The 25,727-nt window shown below is 34.3% G+C and overlaps 1 protein-coding gene across 1 annotated transcript in view; it reads left to right on the top strand.

Moving 5' to 3' along the window:
* Positions 1–25,727, top strand: part of Cul3 (cullin 3) — an 83,936-nt gene that overhangs the window by 6,843 nt on the left and 51,366 nt on the right. The window contains exon 2 of the mRNA XM_077790972.1: positions 13,223–13,420. Within this exon, the coding sequence (XP_077647098.1) occupies positions 13,223–13,420 (198 nt within the window). The remainder of the gene's footprint in view (positions 1–13,222; positions 13,421–25,727) is intronic.

The following is a 25,727-nucleotide window of genomic DNA, read 5'->3' as shown; positions in this document are numbered from 1 at the left end:
CTGGATTAAACATGAGACAACTTAATCTCTGGTCCAGTCCTTTCTGTATACTAGCAGTTCTCAGCATTTCACTTCTTCCACCGTGACTCTTCGCATCTCATCCCTTCTTTCTTGCTACACTTTACACTCTGATCCCTACTTCCACTGCAGATTCCACTCCTATATACAGGCTCATCTCCTTTAGTTGAGTTTCTTATTTTCCTTATAATTCTTTAGTCGTTGAGCCCAGATGCCATGTATTGCCACATCCATCATTTATCCTTTGTTGCTCAACTCTTGAATTCTTTCTGTTGTCTAACTTCTTACATTGCCTTAGTCATTGAAGATTTTAGTACATTGAATGTTTTCTTCACAAACATTACCTCTAGTCTGGATCTTAATTTTATTCATTGTATGTGAGAGTAGATATTTATTTATTTAATTTAAAATGTGTTTATTGTGTGTTCCTATTGTGAATCTAGCATGTTCCTACAATGCTGATCAAATAGTCTAGGATTCTTATATATATTAGAATGATCTTCACTGTGTCTTGGAGCATGTCATCCCATTACTTTGGAAATCTTAAAGACTCCAATTCCTGACTCCTCCATTTTTAAGATACAGAACTTTGAGCAAATCACTTAGTTTTTCCTGTTTCTCTTTTGTAAGAAGGAGAAAACAATAGTACCTACCTTTCAGACTGTTTTAAAAGTAGCTGATGCGCATAAAACTTTCAGAAGAGCACATAATATGCATTGTAAATAAATGCAACCTGTTATTATTTAGTTGTTCTATCCTACTTGTTGTTTGCTTCCTACTCATATTAATGTGTTAGTGGATCTCAAGAAAAGACTATTTCCATTCTCTTGAGCCATGGTGATTTGCGTCTTCCTATGTTAGCAGTTGCCTCTTTCCCTACCTCTCCAGAACAAGGCCACAAGTATCAACAAAAATCATCAAAAAGTATTTTGCTTTTAAGGCTCATATTTTCTAGACCATTATGGACTCCTAGAGAAAATTGTAAGACAGTGGTTCTTAATTTAGCTAGACTCTCAATGCCTCAGGGCAGTTGTGTGTATGTATTCCTGGTAAATTCCCTCTCCCATTTTCTGCCTAGTAATTCCAGACTTTAATCACTGTCCTGAAGCTGTTTATTGAGAATTCTCTTATCTCTAGAAACCTAACTACAGCTTCATCATGAAAACTAATGTTAGCAGATGAAAGTTCTTCAGTGATCTTTTCTTTGAATTATATTCTTTAGTCTGTGATTTTTACATACTCCCAGTTCTCTCTTTGGTCTCCTCAGGAAGGTTTTCTTTTTCTTATCATCCTCATTATAGTCACTGTCATAATATCTCCCTTCACAGCCAAGATTCCTGAGACAATAGTCTCTGTCTGCTTTTTAAAAACATATTTGTATTTGGGGTAAAAATGGGAGTTCAAAACCCAATTGAGTCAAATGTATGAAAGATGATATATCATGAGCTCTGTAATGTTTTGAACAATCAATAAAAAAAACCAAAACATAATTTTCTTTATAGAGGAGACATTGAATCTCTCTTGTATTGATCTTAATCAATGCAACGTAATAGTATTCATATAGTATGCAATGTTCAGTGACTAAACTAATGTAATATGATACCATAAGTTTGTTTCTTCATCTTTAAAATGGGAACTGTAGCAGTCAGGGGTGCTTAACCACTGGGCCACATTCCCAGCCTACTTATTTATTTTTGAGATGGGTCTCATTAAGTTGTTTAGGACCTTGCTGGCAAGGCTGGCTTTGAACTTTCAATCCTCCTGCCTCAGCCTCCTGAATTGCCAGATTACATGGGTGCACCATCACACCTAGCTCTTGTGGATAATTTTCTGTAAAAGCAAGCCATCATTGCTAAGAGGAGTTAGCAATGCTTACAAATTATTCTTACCTAAAACAGTTCTTAACTGAGCAATGCTTAGCCTTTTCTGTTTGCTTATCTTCTTCAAAGTAATGATGAAAATTCCTTTTTTGGGGGCTGGGGATGTGGCTCAGCGGTAGCGCGCTCGCCTGGCATGTGTGCGGCCCGGGTTCGATCCTCAGCACCACATACCAACAAAGATGTTGTGTCCGCCGAGAACTAAAAAATAAATATTAAAAATTCTCTCTCTCTCTCTCTCTCTCTCTCTCTTTAAAAAAAAATTCCTTTTTCATTTTCAACAAAGAGTTGTTGCTTTATAAGTTTAGTAATTACAGCTTATTGAGGTTTTTGCCTTGTGTTATGTTCTGTTTGATTAATTATCTTAAATCTTTAAAACGATTGTGAGTTGAGATGTTGTCGTTCCTGTTTTAAATTTAGCTGGTGCTCAGAGACACCTAGTAAAATGTATGTAATCACAAATATACACTTAGGAAAGAGCAGAGCTGGGATTCAGATTCCACCTAGGACTGACTTAAAAATCCACATTCTTTCCATTACATCATACTACCTAATTATATTGTTAACCATTTTCTGAAATTTGAAATATTTGCTTTCTTAATAGGAATTAGAAAATTCATTGTTAGTCAAGGGTTCTAGGCTTAGACGGTGCAGTATATAGTACTCTCTTTGCAGAAAGAAATCAAGGTTGTTGTGGCATCTGCCTATAATCCCAGTTACTTTGGAGGCTTAGGTTGGAGGATGGAAGGTTTAAGCCCAGCCTAGGTAAAATAGTAAGATCCCTGTCTTTGGAGGGAAAAAATAAGTTATAGGACCTGGAAGGAAGTTTTGCAGGCTTGAACTTCACAGGTTTCAAGGAAAATTGGCTGCTTTTTTTTTTTAATATTTATTTTTTAGTTGTTGGACACAATACCTTTATTTTATTTATTCATTTTTATGTGGTGCTGAGGAATGAACCCAGGGCCTCACACTCTACCACTGAGCCACAACCTCAGCCTCATGAATTGGCTTCTTTTTTTTTTTTTTTTTAATATGTTTTTAGGTGTAGATGGACACAGTACCTTTGTTTTATTTTTATGTGGTGCTGAGGAAGGAACCCAGTGCCTTCCACATGCGAGGCAAGCACTCTACCACTGAGCTACAACCCCAGCCCTGAATGGCCTTAGTATAAGGGGATGAAAGTTCTAAAAACTTTTAACCAGTTGAAATATATATTGTTCAGGAATATTTGTGTGTGTGTGTATATGTGTATGTATGTGTGTATATGTATGTATGTATATATATATATATATATATATATATATATATGGGCTTAAGAAGGCATTAGTGTGATTGACTTGAATAAAGCAGTCAAATGCAAACCTGTAAGAAAAGACATTGACATTATTTGTGAAATAACACATTTCTATTTTAAATTATAAGGCTGACAGCACAAATTTTAAGCTTTTTTTTTTTCAGATTTTAAGTGTATATTTAGAGAAAAGTTTCCTTGACATAAGGTTTAAATCTTTAGTTTTGAATTTCTTTAAGAATATATTAAAACAGAAAATAAATAATAAAATGAATTAAAGCACAAAAGATTAGATACTTCAAATTAATGGTACTCATGGTAAAAATAAGACATGATGGAAGTATTTTTTTTTAATGTATATCATCTCTAGCCAAATAAACTCATTTGCTCCTAATTTTTAATAGCTAAATAGGACTATCTTGGTCTGCTATAACAGAATACCACAGATGGGGGAATTTATAAAGAACAGAAATTTATTTTCTCACCTTTATGAAGGATGGGGAGTCCATGATCCTGGGTGCATACAGGTGCTGCTGTTTGTTGGGGGCTGTTCTCTACTACAGGATGGTGCTTTGATGCTGTGGGCTCTGGAGGGAGGAATGCTGAGTCCTCATGTGGCAGAATGCTGAGAGCAAAGAGGGATGTACTTCCTTCATGAAGCCCTTTTATAAGGCCACCAGATCCCATTCATGATGGCTTCTACCTAGTGGCTTAATCACCTCCTGGAGGCCCCACCTCTTAATACTGATACATTGGTGGTTATTTTCAACATGGGTTTTGAAAGATACACAGATATTCAAACCCTAACAGGTACTTGAGAAAGAATCTGTTCCTTTTTAACAGATGAGGAAATGGAGGACCACATAGGGTAATTTAACGAAGTGGGATGTGTACCTGATGTGAATTTATGGAAGAACTACAATTAAAGCCACATTTCTGGTTAAAAACACTTCTCAACTGGACTGAAATAAGTCTATAGACATAGTAACTTCATGTTAACACTGGTCTTTTTAATTATAGGGTAATTTCTCAATATTGAGCATTTTGATGTTTGGGGTTCATGTGGTAAAATGGAAGGGCACTTGGCTTCAGACATTTGAACTTTAGTGCTCTATCTTGCTGTGTGATCTTGATAAATTACTTACTCTCTTTTGTAAAATGAGGAGCTTTTAATTTGGGTGTGCTATAGGGTCATTCTAGCTCTAAAAATGTTTGTGAAAAGCAGTGTAGTTATACGTAAGTCTAGGAACTGAATCTGGTGTGTTGTTCTTGGCCTTTATGTGATGCTGCAAAAATGACTTAGCTTTTCAGTCTTAGATTATCTTTAAAATGGCAATGATCTATTTCAGTGATGATGGTTAAATCCTAATAAGAAACAGTGGGAAAGTTAGTTGTGTTTTCATGTTTTTGGTAAATTATTAGTTTCAGAGAAGTTTTAAGCAGACTTGATGGTATATTTTTATAATTTTATATATGGGCCTTTTGCTCTCATCACATTTTATTGCAGTTGCATTTATTCAAAGACAAATTAACTATGGCAGTTTACCCTGTTTTATGTTTTTTTTTTTTTTTTTCCTTACTGGGTTATGTGTAATTGATTTGGGTGTGACACAGTTTGGTGTTGTCTTACAGTTTACTGCTTTGTTTCTGATTAGAACATTACCATTCCCTTTTTTATAATTTTTTTTAAAAAAGAAAAGCTGATAAATTGACTCATTAAAAAAACTTAAGTGACTTGAGCTAAAGACAGTAATAATAGTAATATTATTAAAATTAATTTTAGAATATAGACTAGCATTATGGAATTGAATTATGCACTTAAATATAGAGTATTTTTAAAAAAATACTACAGACTGCTTTGAAATACAAAGTACGTGATTTCTGCTTTTTCATTGTGTCTATCTGCCAGATAAGCATTTAAAAGAGTAGTTTTACATTCATAGCCCTTTAATAGTAGTGTTTTGGATTTAAGACTATGTTGGGAAGTACAGCAGATTTTGGTATTTGACATCATAAATATGATAGCTAATTTTCTTGATAGGGAAGATCTGAAAAGAATAGTGTTTGAACATTTCCATAAAGTTCTAGTAAAGATATCCTCTCTAGCCAGATAAACTCATTTGCTCACAGTGTGTTTCAGGGAGCCTACTAATAACATCTCTTTTTTTCATCAGTGATGAAAACAGCACCAATAGTAGAACAGTGACAGGACACTGTGCCTGAATAGGAGTATAGTCTGACCAACCTACAGTGGATCAAAAATATTTGGGGAAAAAATTGCATCTATTTTGAGCATGTACAGACTTTTTGCCTTGACATTCCCTAAACAATACAACAACTATTTATATAACATTTATACTGCATTAGATACCATAAGTAATCCAGAGATGATTTAAATTATATGGAAGTATGTGGGTGGGTTATATGTAAATATTATACTATTTTATGTAAAGGACTTGAGCATTTTTGGATTTTGGTATTCATGGGTATCCTGGAAGCAATCCCCTGCAGATACTGAGTAATGACTGTACTTATTTGATTGCCTTTTTTTGTTATGGTCATCATCAGATTAAGAAGTGTTATGTGTATATATATATTTTCATATTTTATTCATATAAAAATCCTTCACAGAATATAGTTGAAGTAGAGTTGCTAGTACTCTTAATTGTTCTGTGTCTTAAATGGATCTTAAAAGATTATCCTAGAAGCTTGACTTTGTGTATTTGAAAAAAGTTCCAAATTTACAAATTGATTTTTGGATATTCTTCTTGTGTTGAGGACTGAAATGCAGATTATAATTGAACTTTCTGTTGATGATTTCACTTTCTTATTAGGAATGTTACTGTCCTGTAATGGTATTAGAGGTCAAGTTAATGTAGATCAGGTTTAGTTTGTGATTTCATGGAATTATCCCAGACTGCTGTGCTTTTCTAATTGATAATCTTTTTCTCCCTTTTCTTGACAAATTTTTTTTCCCCTTGGGCAGCATACTTCCATTCCACTAACCAGTTAACCAAACATCAGTATTCTTTCATTCTCTTTTAAGTCATTTAGAGGCTCTTCTGTGGAAAAAAAGGAACAAGTATATATTAACTAAGCAAATATATGTCAGATGCTTCCATAAACTTTCTTGATTGCCACACAGTCCACACCTTCCATTTTTCAGGCTATGAATAAATGAGGAAAATGAAGTTTGGAAAGTTTAATAACTGAAAGTTTGTTTGAATGTGCCCCATTGGGCTGTTTGCCTCATACATCATCTGGATCTTTGGCTATATCTTTGATGATTGACATTGCTTAAGGAATCGCTGATAGATAAATGGGAGTATTGCAGATATCATACCTACATCATTGCATAGTCATTTGTCATCAAGATTTCTTATTGTTAACTGTAAGTGGATTATATTCAAATAATAATTTTGAATGTAATGTATGCATCAACTGTGTATTACATTGTATGAAGGAAGAGAGATCGTCTCTATTCTGAAGTGCCTATAGTTTGGAAGGGAGCTTTTTAATATAACCACTGGTAGTTATGTTTGATTAGAATACTGCCATTTCTCAGATGTTTGCATCACAGAAGCTATTTTGAAGCTGTTTTTTAAAAATAAGATCCAGCATTTTTCCTTGTTTATTTTTTTCTAGCTGTGTCATTCTGAATTGCCTGGAATTTCAAAGTCGCACCCTTTTCCCCCACCCACCCTGTTTCAGATTTCTTCCTGTAGATTATTCACAGGGGACTGAAGACTTCTTGTCCTTTGTATATAATGGATGTGAAACGTATAGTTCTCTTCGTTTTAGTTTTAATTTATCTCATGATGTAGTTCTGTTCAGCTTTTAATAATACAGAACATTCAAGATGTGTAAGTATATAATTGACTCATCCTTTCAAATTCAGGCATTTTGAAGGTTATGTTGTTATTTGAAGTGATGAACAATTAGATGTTTTTGAAAGAACAAAGTGTGTTAGAGTTATTTTTGTTATTAATACTATCTTGGATTGGGGGAGGTAAGGGGCAAAGGCCACTTCTAAAAATTAGAAGTCTTGAAAGAGCTCTTGTTTTTTTTTTTTTTTTTCCTGTTATGACTTGTTTACTGATGATCACTTTGTAACTTAAGCTTCTTTAGGAACTATACTGTACGCATCTCATATCACATAGTAAACATTAAAAGTTTTGTGTGAATGTATGTGCATTTCATTTCATTTTTTATTGTTTTGCTTAAGCCTTGTTTACCAGATTCCTTCCTTAGTGCATTTGCATTTATTACAACCTAAGTAAATCAGAGTCATGAATGGGATTAAAGTCCTGCTTGATTTAGATTGGCACTTTGAAAGAATGTTATTACTCTTTTAAAAATATACATAAATTTAGAACCTCTAGATTTTATCATTCCCTGAATGTACTGACTGATGGTTTTATATTTAATGTATTGATGAGTTTGAGAGTTGAACATTTAGTCCGTTTAAAATAAAGTTTCCATGGTGCTTAATATTGTTTATATATCAAGGAGATACACACACGAGCGCTCTCGCGCGCACACACACACACACTAAGCAGCCTCTGAGTTCCTTAGTAAGGTAAATGGAGAAAAATCTGAAAAACACTACTTGATAAAAAAAATGTGAGAGTCTTGCTTGTATATTTTATTTGAAAAAATATGTGGTTATTGTAAATTTAGATTAGTTACTGCAGACCAACACAAGCACATGTTTTTCAGTATCGTACTTGATTATTAAAATGTTCACATTTTAAATTATGTTGGTATATGTAGGTAAAATAGTATTCATTCAACAGACATTTGTTTTTTGCCATCTAAGTGGCATTGAAAAAAATGCATAATCCTTTGAGAGAATCTCACGATCTCTTAGAAGAAGAAACATAAACTGATAGTTATGAAGCAGTAGGAGAACATGGTAATAATTATAACTTGAACATTATGGAAGAGCTGAGGAACATTAACTTTGAGGAGGTCTAGTAAGCATTTCTGGAGAATATGTCACCTGAGCTATGTTCAGAGGAAATGTAAAGAATTGGATAAAACTGGGTGTGGTGTTGCACACCTGCCTGTAATCGAAGCAGCTCTGGAGGCTGAGACAGCAGGATTGCAAGTTCAAGCCAGCCTCAGCAAAAAGCAAGGCACTAAGCAACTAAGTTAGACCCTGTCTCTAAATAAAATACAAAATAGGGCTGGGGATGTCTCTGTAAAATGCAGGGAGTTTTTTTTTTTTTAACTGTTTATTTTTTCTATTTTTTAAAATTGGGGCATTATAGTTGTACTAATGTTGCTATTAATTGTTACATATCCATGCATACAATATGACAATATAATTTTGCCAATATCATTCCCCAGTATTTCCCCCTTTCTTTCCCTTGGTTTCTTTCCTCTACTGATCTCCCTTTAGTTTTTATGAGATCCCCTCCCTCACCTTTTTCTTTTTCTTTCTCTCTAGCTTCCACATATGAGAAAAAACATATGACCCTTGACTTTGAGTCTGGCTTATTCACTTAACATGATTCTCTCCAGTTCCATCCATGTCCTGCAAATGACATAATTTTATTCTTCTTTATGGCTGAATAAAACTCCAGTGTTTGTATACACATATATACACATACCACATTTTCTGTATTGATTCATCCACTGATGGACATCTAGATTGGTTCCATAGTTAAGATCTTGTGAATTGTGCTGCTCTGAACATGGGTATGCATGTGTTGCTCTGGATATGGTGACTTGAAGTCTTTAGGATAAGTATGAGGAGTAGTATAGTTGGGTCATATGTTGGTTCCATGTCTAGTCTTTTGAGGAACCTGCACGCAGATTTCCATAATGGTTGTACTAATTTACAATACCAACAATATAAGAGTGTTCTTTTTCTAACATCTTGAGGGGTTTGTTTTCCTTTAAGGTGCTCCTCCCCATCCCTTTAGAAGACTTTTCAAGGATGAAAGAATGTAAGTTAATGCTTTTGGTTTGTAAAATTAAGTGATCTGTATTCCTATGACTGAATAAGAGAATACAGGAGAAAGGTTTGAGCAGGTTTGAATAATGAGGACAAGTTGAGTTTGATCTGTGTCAAGAGCATTGATTTGGAAATAACACAGCAGGGTGTTCAATAGAGGAGTTTAGGCAAATATCTGGGCTGGCAATATATATTTGGAAGCCATTAACATAAAGCCAGTAATGATGTTTCTTCTTTAAGATGTGAGCTAAACTTTTTGGGAAATCTAAATTTCCAGAAAAGAAATACACATATTTGCAAAAAATTGTGAATAGTTTTAGGAACTTCTAGAATTTCTTGCAAACTGTATAGTGTTTCTTTAGTTGTAGAATCCTACATGTATGAATAGTAGTTGTAACTTTGATCTTGAATGAAAATACACCAGGGACTCAGAGTAGTATGAAAAAAGTCATAGAGTTATTGGGCTGAGAATGATTTAAATGGCTCTGGAAAAGTTAGGAGACATAAGGTATGAGGAATAATATTTCTGAAAGAAAGCTACATTAATGACTTATTTTGATTTGTATTTGTCATAGTTGTGCTCTTGATGTGCTTTTGTTTTAACATATTTGTTTATTTGTAAAGCTTGAAAACCTGTCTGTCTTTATGTTGTTTGTTGAGTTTATCTTGAGTTCAAGAGATTGTATCTGTGTGTAAGGGGATTGATTATATTGTGCCCTGGACTAGGCTAGGCTGTTCACTGACATTCTCATTTAATTTCCATGACAGTATTTTGAGATAGAGTTATTAAACACACCTTGCAAGTGAGGAACTCAGACGACTTACAGGAGTTAAATAATTTGCTCAAGGTCACCTGGTTTGTAAGAAACATAATACATTTCCATGCCTGACAAAACATATATTCTCTAATGTACATACTATGTTTACCCAGATAATCAGTGACTCACACTTTGATAATTAGCATAGTGAAATATGAGTTATTATTATTATTATTTCATATTAGCATAGTGAAATATGAGTCCAGTGGTTTGGATTTTGGGATACTTGAATTTTAGATCTAGCTCCAATTTTGAGTAAGTCATTTAATCTCTTTGGATCTATTTTCTTCTCATTCATTTGAATATATTTTTACCTTAGCAATCACACAGCAGGAACATAAGTTGTCTTCTGGCCCCATTAGTGTTCTATTTGTAAGGCATAAACAGTGCAAAAAATACTACGTAAGTCTTGAATTATAAAGCACCTCTTATAGGTGAAAAATAGTTCTTGTATTATAACATAATTGTATAATATTTGAAGCCTCTTGGCTTATATATTTAAAATTCTTTATTTTCTGATAGAAATTGGTAGAGACATTTAAATACTTTTTCTAGCTAATATTGGATCTTTTCAATAATTTTGAAAAGATTATTTGATGTCTTGCTCAACTGTTAGCAACACACATTGTCTCCGGAGTTGATGCTTCACATTCACTTTAGTCTTTCATTGAAATTATATTGAATATTCAGTGTTATATGATGTCACAAGACAATTTTTTTGTTTGCTTTGTTATAACCTCAACATATGCTTCATCAAACTAAAACCACATTGCACACAAAGGAGTTGAGGCCATCATTTATGACTTGGGCTGATATCTTTTATGTGTAAAAACTTATTTAGAATATATTATCCATGTAACTTTTTTCCTATGGATGACATTTTAGTATCAAGATATTTGATAAAACTAGAAAGCAGTGTAGGCATAGGGATAGATTCTCTTAAAGTCATTTGATAGAAGTCTCTGATAGACCTAAGATTTGAATAGAATTTGGGTAAAAGCAAAGAAAATGGCTCTGTTAAAATATTCCTTTTTTAAACTCTCCAAAAAAGATTGAAGTAAGATTCATTTTGAGTCATCTGCTTAAGGAGCATCTTGATATAGGGTTGAACTTGTATTTTACAGCTAGGCTGACTGAATGATCTGTCTTGCCTACTCTTTCCTTTTTCATACTTACATCCATCATATGTGACTTGGAAAGGATTCCACTAACTAATTTTTATCTAGTTCAGGTCAAAAGTATGTGTGACAGTGACTCATGTTACCTAGGTTGTAAAAATGCAGAACTGGGTAGATTTTTGTGGCATAAAGATGGTTCCTTAATTAAATAATTGTACAAAATCATTAACAACAACAACAAAATCCCTGCCTTCATGGAGCTGACATTTGGCTGAGGGATGAGAAATCAAAGCAAGAAATAAAGAATGTGGGGTTGAATTTAGGGTCAGTAGTTAGGGGAGTCTGTTACTATAAATAGAATGGCCATTTAAAACTCCATTGTTGACAGTTGAGCAGAGATTTGAGCTGTGCAGATAGATACCTGAGGGAAGAACATTATAGACAGAAAGTAGCAAATACAAAGACATTGAAATGAGCTGATTTATGTATTCCAGCTAAGGAGGCTAGTCTGCATGGAGTAGAGTGAGCAATATAGAAAAAGATGAAGTTGAGAGGTTATCAGATCAAAGACTGTAGGGAAGCTGGGGGTGGGGGCTTAGAAGGTTGAGACTTTGAAGATGCCTGCTAGGCTTAGATGCCTCATAGGCATTCAAGTAGTCAGATAAATGACTTGGGTATGCAAGGGAGAGGGCTAAATAGGATATATAACTTCCGAGATTGATTGGAAGTGAGGAGAATAGATGATCAACACTTAGAAACTTAATGTGGATAGACAAGCAGTCTAGAACCAGAGCCTTTTGGTATGGAGATTTGGTGATGAGTAAGCAAGTAAAGAAGACTGACAGCTAGGAACCAGTAAAATAGGAAGCAAGATGAGATTATGGTGCTTGGAAGGTATAAGAAAAATCAGTTTCAAGAAGTGGGTCTGTTTAGTGCTGCCAGATTAGTCAAGTAAGAGGAGATCTAAGATGTTAACCATTAGATATAGCAATGTAGAAATCAGTGGGGAGTAGTTTTAAGTGAAATGGTAAAGATGAAAGCTTTGTTGGAGTGGGTTCAAGATATAATGGAAAAAATAGGACTTGGGAACAGTAAAGGTAGAAATCTCTCTCTCCCTGCCTGTGATTTCACTGTACCTGGTAAGAAATTAGGTGGTACTTGAGTAATAGAGGGATTGTGAGGATTTTTTTTTTTTTTAAGACGTGAAACTGCTGACATGTGAATGTGAATTCTTTGGTAGAGAAAAAAATTGATGGTATTAAGGGTGATTTCCAAAAAAGGGGTCTTCGAATAGGTGATTTGGGATGGAAGTACTTCATCAGATTTTATTGTATATTATGTATCACCTAGAGTTTTTATTCAAATGTAGGCTCTTGTTTTTGTCTGAAATTCTTTGTTTCCAACAAGTTCTTATATGAATTGTGTATTTCTGATTCCTGTAATTGTGAGTGAAAGAACTCAGTACTTTGAGCACAAGAACTAGCAGATTGTATTTGCACAAAGTGCAGTGGATATGGTCAGTTAACGCAGTATCTCTTCAGATTGTTTCTGTTTTCTGAGTGGAACAAGAAATAGTCATTTTAGATTGAGGATATAGGAGGTGATTTAAAAACATCTAGGAGAGTAAAATCAGACTAGAAAAAAGCAGGGTTGTGGTGTTGCAGGAGGGGGTTACACTTGTAGTTTATGGCTAAGAACCTAAATGGAGGTGAATCAGTGTTGGTAGATGTATGTTATCCTCCATTTATTTTCAAACTACATAGGTTCTTGTCAGGAATAGGTTGGCTGTTGGGATACTCCATGACAAGTGTTTTGGAAGAAGGGGGGGAGAGGGGAGGGTTAAGTGATTGCTGGATATATAAATCATTATGATTTTATTTAAAGTGGAGAATTCTGCCATAGGTTAAGAATGTAGAGGCATGTCTTAAAGGATTAAAAAAAAATTACGTTTTTCAGTTCCAGAGACTTTTTAAAAATGTATTCCTTTATTTCTGTTAAGACAGGTTAACATCCTTGTAAATCATGCAGATTTATAATCATAGTCATATAATAAAATAATTTACTGTATGGACAAATACAGAAGAAAGATTTTCAACCATTGGTTTTTTTTTGTCTCTTCTCTTTCTTGGATATTACAGATGACCATGGATGAAAAATACGTAAACAGCATTTGGGACCTTCTGAAAAATGCAATTCAAGAAATCCAGCGTAAGAATAACAGTGGTCTTAGTTTTGAGGAGCTCTATAGAAATGCATATACAATGGTTTTGCATAAACATGGAGAAAAGCTCTACACTGGACTAAGAGAAGTTGTTACCGAACATCTCATAAATAAGGTATCCGACTTTAAAGGACTGTTGCTAATGCAGTATTGAATGTAGAGAATCTTTTATACCATATTGTACTTTGATCAGAAGTATTCTTTTTAAAGGCTCCAGAAAGCCTATAGAAATTTTTAATTCATATATTACAAAAGCCTCATTCAAAAGTTGTAATCAGCTAACTCAGGATTTTTGATAATTGAGAGAAGTTGAAGTTTGTGAACTTATAAGTATGTTCTCTATAATCGTAACTAATGAAACAAAGACTTAGTAGTTGGCAAATATTTATTTACTATTAGAGATAATATTTTTTTCTGAAAATGCTTTAATCACCCCATTTTAGCTTTTTCCTTTTTCCTGTATATTTGAAAATAATAAAATTATATTGTTTAAAAATATTCTCCAAGACTTTTCACTAATTGTAATTAATCTTACACATTTTAATTGAGTTGTGGTAGACGGGAATTTTTTTAAAAACAATGGTGTGCTAACAATATAAAATGGTTCTGTGATTCCAAAAAGCTATATATGTTTTAGAACAAGTGTTTTAACAGAAACACACTGCAAATAAAATGTAATCTTCTTTGTGAAATAACTTCACCACAATGTCTTGCTTTAAGATTTTTCAACAAAACATAAAATATCACAGATTCATAAAACACTTTCCATATTTTTTTGTATGACACGAAGGTATTCATTTTTAAAATTTTACTTTGGGAAAAAAAAGCCATAAAAATTTCATAAATGTGGTACAATGAATTCCTGTGTACCTTTTACCAGTTGTTAGCATTTTGTAAATCTTTCTATTGATACTTGTTATTTACTGCTATTATTATCAATATTTTTATTACTGAACAATTAGAAAATAGGTTTTAGATTTTATTTACCCTAAAATACCTAGTAATGTTTCTTCCAAGAATGAGGAAATTCTCTTACGTAACCAAAGAACTTTGATCAAAATTAGGCAGTTTAACAACAACGAAATATGTTATACAGTTCATACTGATATATCACCAATTGTCCTGTCCTGTGTACAAGTGATGTCCTCTAAATAATTTGTTTTATGATCGAAGATCCAATCTAGAATCATATATTCAAGTTCCTCACCCTGTACTTATCTTTTGACACATTGACGTTTTTGAAGAGTATAGGTCAGTTGTTTTTTAGACTTCCCCACAGTTTTTGATTTTTCTGATTGTTTCCTCATGACTAGTTTCAGGTTATGCATTTTTGGCAGGAATAATACATAAGTGATGTTGTGTCCTCAGTTCATCACTTCAGGAGGCACATGATGTCAGTTTAACCCATTATTGGTGATGTTAACTTTGATCCCTTGGTGTCCGCCAGATTTCTCCACTGTGAAGGTACCATTTTTTTCCCTTTGTAATTCATAAGTAATCTGTTCAGTTATATTTTGAGACTGTGTAAATATCTGTTTCACCAGAAACGTCCATGTGATGGTTTTTGCGTTCATTTATGATTCTTGAGTGAATCATTAATTACTATGGTGGTGGCAAATTAGCACCTTTCTATTTCTGTTCTTCCTTTTATACTTACTTTGAAGAAGATTACACGAGTGAGGTAGTTTATTATTTCATGAAGGTGATCGTGTTCTTCATACAATCAACAGTTTTTGTTAGGTTCCTCCTGTGCACAGCTTACAATGAAGATATAGTAAATGTGAAGAGACATTATATTGTCCCTTTTAGGGGTTGTTTTTACTCTGATGTGAGAAATGAAATATATTTAAATAACAGTATGAAGCCCTAGATAATTGAGTGGCAAGTGAGTGATAAATAGCTTAGGAACGCAAATGAAGAAGAGATTATCCTGGACTATAAGATTTCATGGGAAGGGGTGAAATTTAACTGAGACTTTAAAAAATCAGAGATACATATGAAAATGTGGAATGCACTGCAGGGTGGCAAAATAGCATGTGATTATAAAGAGTTGATCTGATTACATTTAGGTGGCAAGTGAAGTTTGATTGAGATTTATAATAGTTGTGGGAATTAGTTTAATTACAGTGTTTGAAAGTTTATATAGGAACTGATTATAGAAAAATTTGAATGTGAGACTAAGGGATTTGGACCAAACAGTTCAGAGTTTAGGTAGTTTTAAAAATGGGTGATAAGGTGATAAACTGTTTGAAGGTTAGTATAAGAAAGATGTAAACGTAGAATTTCGAGGACTTTCACTAGAATCAGGAGATGACCTGGAAAAGTCTGGGTAAAATCATAGACTGGAAATTAATGTAGTTCCTAGGCCAGAAATTTTTAAGTAAGATTAGGCATAATTTGCTTATTGGGAGGACTTATGGTGCCACAAATAGGAATGTTATGAAGTTATAGTGGAAATCTGACTTGGAATGAGGAAAGGGTAGGTTTTGTTTTAGATTAAATTGACAATTTTTGTAGTTGGTAAGTACCTTAAGAATCAGTGTGAGGTCATAAATTGCTCAAGTAAAAAAATGTATATTTGTAGATATGTTTAGAACTAAGGCAAGAACTTAAAACTAGATAAGGGGATTTGGCACTTGATAGCATATACTGGTGAGTAAGTTAGATTTAGAAAATGAAGAGCCAAGGGATAAATGTTCAGTAGCAAACTATAGTTAAGTTGTTGTGGGTAAAAAAAAGATTAATCTAAGAAGTTTGGCATCAAAACAAAGAAGGAAAGGAGAGTGGAAGACTTGTTTAGTAAAACTACTGAAGGGTGGAAGATTGGAGTGTTTGATATGGTTAAGAGTATGAGATTAAGAATAAAGAAGTAGCATGGTAGCACCTACCTGTAATCCCAGCCACTAGGCAGGCCGAATCAGAAGGATCACAAGTTTGAATCCAGCTAGGGCAACTTAGCCAGACAATGTCTCAAAATAAAAAGGGTTGGGTATATAGCTTAGGGATAGAGTGTTTGCCAGCTATACCCTGCATTCAACCCCCAGTAATGCCATATGGATAAATAAGAAGAATAATGGAAAATCAAATTACAGGCATGCTCACATTTGCCAGAATGTTACTAACATTTACTGTATGTTAATCTCAATTCTAGTGCTATTATGTTTATTAATTTAACTGATGGCCTCAAGCCAATGGATCAGATAATATCTGTTTTACAAAGGAAGAAACTGAGGCACAGAGGATTGGTAATTTGCTCATATACATGTAGTGAGTAATCAGTCTAGCTGGAACTGAATTCAGGCAGTCTGGCTTCAGGCTGACCCCTTAACTCTGTAGATCTGCTTTTGAGGCAGAATGGATTGATCAGAATGCACTAAATATGCTAAAATTGAGGTGATTAAGAAGCTTCAAATTAGTTGAGTCACTTCATACAGCTACAGTTCTTTCAGTTATAAATTCCACTTATGTAAAAGGAGGGAGTTGGATGTAATATCTGAAATTCTTTATTTTTAAAACCATTATGAATCTAGTAATCAAACCATCCATCTTCTGAAAATGAGATGAAGAAACGTGGAGTAGCTCTTATACGGTATATACTAAGGAACTGACAAGTGAAGAAAATGATGGTTTAGTAGGGGTTGATCTGAATGTGATTTTTTTTTTTTTTTTTTAAGCAGTGTTTTGTAGCTTCGGCATAGATGCAGGAAAAGCATCTTTATACTCATGTGTTGTGGTTGAAAATTGGCTCTTAGAAAAGTGAGGAGCAGAGGGGAGGCCATAATGTGAAGTCAAGTGTTTTAAGTGAATGATTTTTGGACTCTAAAACATGGTCAGATGGTAAAAACTCTACTTTCATTGAGGATTAGAACTTCCACATGAATTCAAGGGTGATATAAATGTTCAGTCCACAGCAACTGTTGTTTCAAAATATAAAGCTGTTTCTTCTAGTACATTTCCTAAATGTGCATTCAAGTTGATTATACTAAATAAATGAAAAAGCATATATGCTGAATGAATTTTTTTCTCTTATGCATGATCATTAATAATATGTCTTTAATTTTTTTTCCTTTTTTTCCCACAAAAACCATTGGACCAGTTTTTGTCTAGGAAATGTATCAATTTCAGCATATCTGATTGTTGATAGACGTATGGTAATTAAGTTCTTGAAACTTCTGCCTGTATCCATACTTTCATTTTTATCTTTTTTTGAGGGAGGCGTACTGAGACTTGAACCCAGGGGCACTTAACCACTGAGCCTCGTTCCCAGCCCTGTTTTGTATTTTATTTAGAGACAGGGTCTCACTGAGTTTCTTTGGACCTCTCTAAGTGTGGAGACTAGTTTTGAACTTGTGATCCTCCTGCCTCGGCTCCCAAGCCACTGGGATTACAGACATGTGCCACCACACCCAGCTTCTTTTCCATTTTTCTTACTTCACCTTATTTTATGAAAAACTTTGTAATAGCCATACAAATACAGTTCTGGTACCAAAAGAGAACTGTTAACTGATAGGGCCAATATAAAGTAGCTCTAAATGTTTGCCTCCTAATGTAGAAAATGTCAGTGTTTTACTAAATAAATTTAGGGATGCCAAGTATAATATAATGAGCAAAAATATAGTTTGCGTGAACATCCATATTACCTCCTGCATTTCCCATTTTGATTTGAAGGTAAGGGAATGGCTTAGGGTTCTGTGGTATAAATTACCTATCTTTAATGTCACAGTAGGTACCCATTTTTGTGGTTCTGCAGCATTACTGTTTTGTCACTTTTTTGTTCATTATGTTTTTAGCAATTAGCTGAGCTACTTTTTTAATATTAACATTTAAAATTTTTTCCTAATTAGTTATACATGATACCAGGATGCATTTTGTTTCATTGTACACAAATGGAGCACAACTTTTCATTCCTCTGGTTGTACATGATGTAGAGTTGTACCGTTTGTACAATCATACATGTACCTAGCTAGGGTATCCATCTCATTCCACCATCTATCTTACCCCGTACCCTTCCCCCTGCCCTTTGCCTAATCCAAAGTGTCTCCATTCTTCCCATGTCCCCTCCCCCCATTATGGATCAGCATCTGTTTACCATACCATTCAGTCTTTGGTTTTTTGGGATTGACTTACTTCGCTTAGTATGATATTTTCCATCTCCATCCATTTACCTACAAATGCCATAATTTTATACTTGGTCTATACCTAAAGGACTTAATATCAGCATACTATAGTGACACAGTCAAATCAATGTTTATAGCAGTTCAATTCACAATAGCTAAATTGTGGAATCAATGTAGATGCCCTTCAGTAAATGAATGGATAAAGAAACTGTGGTATATATACATGGTGGAATATTACTTGGCATTAAAAGAGAATACAATTATGGCATTTGCAGATAAATGGAAGGAGTTGAGCTACATGTTTTTTTTTTTATATCCACATATATATGTTTTTAGTTCTGTGGTATAGATAGCTATGACCCATCCTTTCACATTGAAGAATTGAAGGGAAATACAGTTTTTGCATGGAATTACATAGGGCTGGTGTGTGTGTGTGTGTGTGTGTGTGTGTGTTATTTTAGTTGTAGTTGGGCGCTTATTTATTTATTTTTATGTGGTAATGAGGATCAAACCCAGTGTCTCGCATGTGCTTTACTGCTCAGCCCCAACCCCTGAGCCACAACCCCAGTCCTGGGCTGGTGTTTTTGTTTTTAATACTTTTTAGTTGTCAATGGACTTTAATTTTATTTACATATGCAGTGCTAAGAATTGAACCCAGTGCTTCACACATGGTAGGCAAGGACTCTACCACTGAACCACAACCCTAGCTCCTGAGCTGTTTTTTTAAAATGGAGTTTGTTGTTACTTTGATTTCAAGGAGAGAATAGTGAATATTTTGACAAATGTTTTTGGTAAAATAGAGCAGTACAAATGACCAAAAGGCAAATGAGGGGAAGTTACAGAGAGATACATCTTGAGGATGAAAGGAGCTTATTTTTGGCTTTGGAAATAAGTTCCCCAAATTGAATCAGGACAGAAAATGTGCTAGTCCTCTGGTTCACTTTTGGTAGTGCAATTTTTTTTCTATCCTAGAAGAATGTCTCCTTTGAGGAAACTTAGGTTCAAAAGAATTCAGTGAAATTCTCAAGACCACAAAGCAAAATATAGGATGTGATATGACCTTTGTACCTTTCCATGAACAAATCGTGTCTTGTTTAGTAAGTATGAAAATATTTCAGTTTTCATAGAAATGTTTCCCCCCCATAACTTTTGTCTTAAAAAAATAAATAAATAACAGAGGGAGCATCTAAGTTAATACTAGAAGAAAAACGTTCTGCAACCCTTTAGATTTAAGGACTCATAAAATTTTGTCAGTCTCAAGGCTGTCGTTATAAGGCTTCTCATCACAGAATTCAGCATTCAGAAGTATTTTTCAGGCTTTGAGTTAGGGTAAAGGAATGTATTAGTAAATAGAGCACATCTGATCCCTGCACTTGTGAAACAGATACTAGATGTTTAGTTATAAAATATAATGAAAATAGGAGACAATAATAGAGAAAGGAATGATGGGAAGTAACTACATAGGTCAAGAATCTTGCATTTGAGGTGTTGATGCTTAGACTGAGTCTGAGGAATGAGAGGTTGCTAATAAAAGAGGGTTGTAGGGCCATTCCAGACAGAGGGAATGGCTATACAACATATTTCTCTGTAAAGGACCAGATGGGTACTATTTTTTTTTTTTTTTAACTTGTATTGTACCTCCTCAGCTTTGCTGCCACAGCACAGAAGCAGCAGTAACCCGTACGTAAATGAACATGGCAGGATTCTAGTAAAACCTTATTTTACAAAGGCAGCAAGCCATCCTTTGTCAATTCCTGGAGTAGAGACATTGACATGAAGCCCACTGTGAATGGAAAATTCAGTTGGTAATGGGGAGGAATGGGACAAAGTAAGATTGGAGAAAGAACCAGAAGCCATTGAGCCCAACTTTCAAAGTCATGACAGGGGGTTCTGTACTTAGTTGTATGTATATTAGGAAGCCACTCAATGATTTGAAGCATGACAATGACAAACTGCAGTATAGGTTTTTAAAATATGACTTTGTCTGCTGTGTGGAAAATAAATTAGAGGGCTTAAGTGTTGAGGGGACTGGAAAGAATTAATCCAGTAATGGGTGGTAATAATGATTTATACTGGTTTAGTGACATTGGTAATTGAGAAGAATTTTCAAATTCAAGATTCATTTCACATGTACAAAGAATGTTGCCTGCTGACTGATTATAGTGAATAAAAGAAAAATTAAGGTGATTTCTAGGTTTTTGGCTTTTGAAAGATAATTGAGGTGATTCTACTTTCTGATGTAGATATTTTTTAAATTTTTTTAATTGGTTGTTCAAAACATTACAAAGCTCTTGTCATATCATATTTCATACATTTGATTCAAGTGGGTTATGAACTCCCATTTTTTACCCCTTATACAGATTGCAGAATCACTTCGGTTACACATCCACATTTTTACATATTGCCATACTAGTGACTGTTGTATTCTGCTATCTTTCCTATCCTCTACTAGCCCCCCCTCCCCTCCCCTCCCATTTTCTCTCTCTACCCCATCTACTGTAATTCATTTCTGTCCCTTTTTTTCCCCCTTTCCCCTCACATCCTCTTATATGTAATTTTGTATAACAATGAGGGTCTCCTTCCATTTCCATGCAATTTCCCTTCTCTCTCCCTTTCCGTCCCACCTCTCATGCCTGTTTAATGTTAATCTTTTTCTCATGCTCTTCCTCCCTGCTCTGTTTTTAGTTGCTCTCCTTATATCAGAGAAGACATTTGGCATTTGTTTTTTAGGGATTGGCTAGCTTCACTTAGCATAATCTGCTCTAATGCCATCCATTTCCCTGCAGATTCCATGATTTTGTCATTTTTTAGTGCTGAGTAATACTCCATTTTGTATAAATGCCACATTTTTTTTATCCATTCATCTATTGAAGGGCATCTGGGTTGGTTCCACAGTCTAGCTATTGTGAATTGTGCTGCTGTGAACATCGATGTAGCAGTATCCCTATAGTCCGCTCTTTTAAGGTCTTCAGGGAATAGTCCGAGAAGGGCAATAGCTGGGTCAAATGGTGGTTCCATTCCCAGCTTTCCCAGGAATCTCCATACTGCTTTCCAAATTGGCCGCACCAATTTGCAGTCCCACCAGCAATGGAGTGTACCCTTTTCCCCACATCCTCGCCAGCACTTGTTGTTGTTTGACTTCATGATGTAGATCTTAAGTAGGAAATGGTGCTCCATTTGAACAGGTTAGTTTCTAGATACCTCTGAAATTGAATATGATATATAAATCTAGTTGTCTGAAAAATTTGGACTAGAAATGTAATTTGGGGGATATGAGCATAGGTAGATTATATTTAAAGTACTAGAAGTAGATGAAATCACAGAGAGAAGGGGGTCTAATGTCAAACCCTGAGAAATTTAAACATTTAGTGTTCCTGACAAATTCAAGATTGTATTGGAAACTAAAAATTACCAGAGAGTTGGTAGTACTTTAAGAATTAGCTCTAATCTTAATTATCAAATAATTTGGACATTTATTTAGCCAGGATTTTGGTTTTTCATAGCTGGTGTGCTTGTGTGTGTGTGTGTGTGTGTGTGCGTGCACGTGCACGCACACGCATGCTCGTATATATCTTTTGAATGTTAGAAGACAGTTTTCTTATGCGCAGGGTAAAGGTAGAGCCGTCTCTCTTCATTCTTCTTTCATAAGATTCTTACTTGGGGGATGTGAGCATAGGTAGACAGACAAGTGTCTGAAGTCATCTTACAGTAATCAAAGCTTTGTCTTGTCTTCTCCCTCATGTTAGACACTCCATATTTAAAAGTAAGCAAAAGATGACACTTCAGTGGGAAAAGTACTAGGTAGAAAATAAGAACTTAAAGAACTGAGCTTTAAGAGTAATTCTTTCACTATCAGTCTTGAACAAAATGACTAGGCCTTTCTGGATTTTTCAGATTATTAATCAATAAAAATTAGATTTTTTTAAAAAAGAATTTTAACATTATATAGTAATAATATGATACATTTGGGTTATTTAGACTTAAGAATGTTCTAGTGTTTTGAACTTTACTATTATTGTGCCATAATATGTGTTTAGAATAAAACCATTTCAATTTTACATTGTTTTAAGTCAGAGGAGAAACTTTTAATGTAGCAAGAGCTTTATTAACTCAATTTGCTAATGTCTCAGAGGTTTCTTACATTTTCCTTACGCCTAATTTCTCATTCAAATTCATATTCTTAGTAATGATTGAATAGCGTGGTAGTCTTATAAATGAGCCTTGTACTTGGAAATTTTGTTTTCCTCTTAGAAAAATAACTGAACAAAAGATGTTAACTTTTAAAATCTAGAAACAACTCAGTGTTACTTAGAAGATGGTTTATTTCAGTGGTTTACAAAGTCATCTATATATTCTGTTATGCAAGTAATATTTTATTTTTAAAAGGTGGCAGAATAAGAGGAGCTTCATCCTGCTCATTTTCTATTCATTCAGAATGCTTCCTGTTGAGGATGTTTCATGCCAGGCACTGGACAGGTATTTGCAGTATATTGAAGATCACTATCTTTGTGGAACTTTAGTTTTTTTACTTACCTCCCCAGATCTGTGCTTTGCAATCCTGATCTAAGTGTTTGGTTTACAGATAGAGAAATTGAAACTTTTGAAGGAGATATAGTATAGTTTCAATTTTTAAGTGACTTTCTTTTTTTTTTTTCTTAAACTGGAAAAGCTTTATTTATATAACTACACCTTTCTGTTTATTTTGTGTATGTAGGGTGTCATTTGCTGCAAATGAAGTCTCTATCTAAACTACTTTTTCAGCATACTGTTTTTCTGTTTATTCTTTGGATGGGGAAGGAGAAGAGCCAGTGTTTTAAATTTTATATTTATTTGTAGGTAAATTAAGATCTTTATGTGAGGGTACTATAAAGTCTGAGTATATTAGTTGCCTATGAGATTGAAGTTGATAAGGTAAGTTCTGTATCAGTTACTTAAGCAGATTAGACTTTAATTTATATTAAAGTTTTTTGAGTGCTTTTTCCCTTTTTCCTAGGCAAATGTGGTGAATGTAGAGAGGTATTTTAATGGCTTGTATGCATAAAATAAAAGTAAATGGTAGCAGTAAATTAAGAATATTAAGGGAAGCAGTTAAGAATAAGACTTTTGTTAGCAAAGACAGATTCTGTTCAGAGGCCCACAGGTACCGAGTTTCTCCTGTGTTTCAGCCACCCCAGAATAAGTAAGGCATGATATCTGCCAGCAGGAAACTCATAGCTTTAGTGAGATAATCAGATTTGAAAGGACATTATTTTTGCCTGAGCATTTCAGGGTGAGGTACAAAGAAGAGGTCACTTTCAAGACCTTTAAAGGATTTTTAAAGATTCATCATGTGAACAAAGGCAAGAGAGTGTTAATAGGAAAATTGCATGAGAAAAAAGGCTAAGTTAGTATGATTTCAGTGAGGTGGATCCGGTGCAGTTGGGACATAAAGGATCTTCAGGTACCTGGGTAGGAAACGGAAATGGTAAAGCGAGTTGGATTAGATTTTGAAAAGTTTTGTGTGGGTGGTCTTATTCTGTTGGTGGGGGAAGCCATTGCTTTTAATCTATAAAAAGAGGCTGACTGTGATGGAGAAAATGGAGTGAAATATTTAATATAAGTGCCATTTTCAGTGTTTAATTGATGATTTAATTCTGCTATTTTGTCTTGTGCTTTTTTCCTAACTTAAAGTAATTGGAAGATAGTGGGAATGTATTATGTTAAATATTGCAGTTGCTTCGTATGATGATAGGAGTCAGAAAGCAGAGAAAGAAAGGCTGAATATGGGGTGATTGTCCTAAATGTGAAAAGGATAATCTCAAAAGTAGAGACTTGGGATAAGATAAGGAAAAGGAATTATTAAAAAGTCAGGAAGATAGTAACCATGAGATATGAGAGACTAGGAAGATGATGACTTCTACTTTGAAAGGGTTGGAGAGAGATGATGTTGCCAGGAGAGCCAGGGTTTAAATGTTTACTGATACTGAATACTAGCTGTTATGCAAGTTGTTAAGTAGATTGCAAGCTCTATGAGGGCAGTTATCTTCTCTTAACTTGTTTTTATATTTTTTTGGTGATACTCTTTTCATATTATTAAATATGTGAAGGAATGAGCCAGGGCCTTTCATTCATCTTTGTGTCTCTTGTTGCTTGTTTGTGGTTTGCATTCATTTTTCTTCTAGAATGAATCTCTAGCATCTGGGGCAATAAAAATGGAAAACATCATAGTATATAGCCACAGATTGCTGAGATCTATTTTGTCTTTTATCTTCTTCCTGTACCTGCCTAAGTTATTTATTAAATCTAACCATCATTTTAAACACAGTGTGATTTGGCTGTATACATCTGTTTGTTTGAAAGCAGTATATTAGTTTATTGGAAATCAGATTGTGATTTTGTGAAATGATTTTTTTTTTTTATCTTAACCATTGGAAATGGATAATTCATAGTGGAATCTTTCTGTGGTGTAAAATACCTTTTGTTCTAGGTTCATTCCTTTCCACCTAATAAATAAAAAGCTACAGTTTTTGTGTGTATGATGATTATTTTGTACTCAGAGAAATCCTCATTTTCTAAGGTATGTTATTTTTAAAAGTATAAAAGAATATTATGTTTAAGAAAACTTCTACCACTGAGCAACATCACCAGACCTTTCTTTTTATTTTTTAGTTTGTGACTGGTACTTGCTGAGTTGCAGAGGGTGACCTCGAACTTGAAATCCTCCTGCCTCAGCCTCCCAGAAGTAACTGGTATTACAGGTGTGTGCCACCACACCCTGGGAAGAATGCATTTTTAAAAATGATATCAAAATTAGTTGATTCCTCCTTGTCCTCATATGTAGTGAATTATGAAAATGTGTTATCCTAACACCATTTTTGTGCCTCTGTTTTCAATCTCATCCTATTTTTGAGGTCATATGAATGCTAATACTAGGATCCCCCTATTCCTGGTAAAGGAGATAAAGTGGTTAAATGCCTCTTGTATCCTCCATAGTGCCTAGCACTTAGAGCAAACAGTGAAAGTGGGGAATATTTGTTTTTGAAATTCAAAATTGTGTACTTTGGTAAAAGTCCTTAAAAATTATATTGCTGTGTACATCAGTGAAATTACTTAAATAAAAAAAAAAACTTCTGACAGCAGTTAGGGAAAAAATATTTTTCCTTGTAGTAGCTCTTACTGTTTTATTATGGATACTAGTATGATTTCTTTGATTACCACCCTTATTCTTTTTTAAAATATTTTTAGTTGGACACAATATATTTAATTTATTCATTTTTATGTGGTGCTGAGGATTGAACCCAGGGCTTCACACATGCTAGGTTACTG

Source organism: Urocitellus parryii, chromosome 1 (assembly GCF_045843805.1).
Source record: "Urocitellus parryii isolate mUroPar1 chromosome 1, mUroPar1.hap1, whole genome shotgun sequence".
Lineage (NCBI taxonomy): Eukaryota > Metazoa > Chordata > Mammalia > Rodentia > Sciuridae > Urocitellus > Urocitellus parryii.
This window is presented reverse-complemented; position numbering and strand designations above follow the sequence as displayed.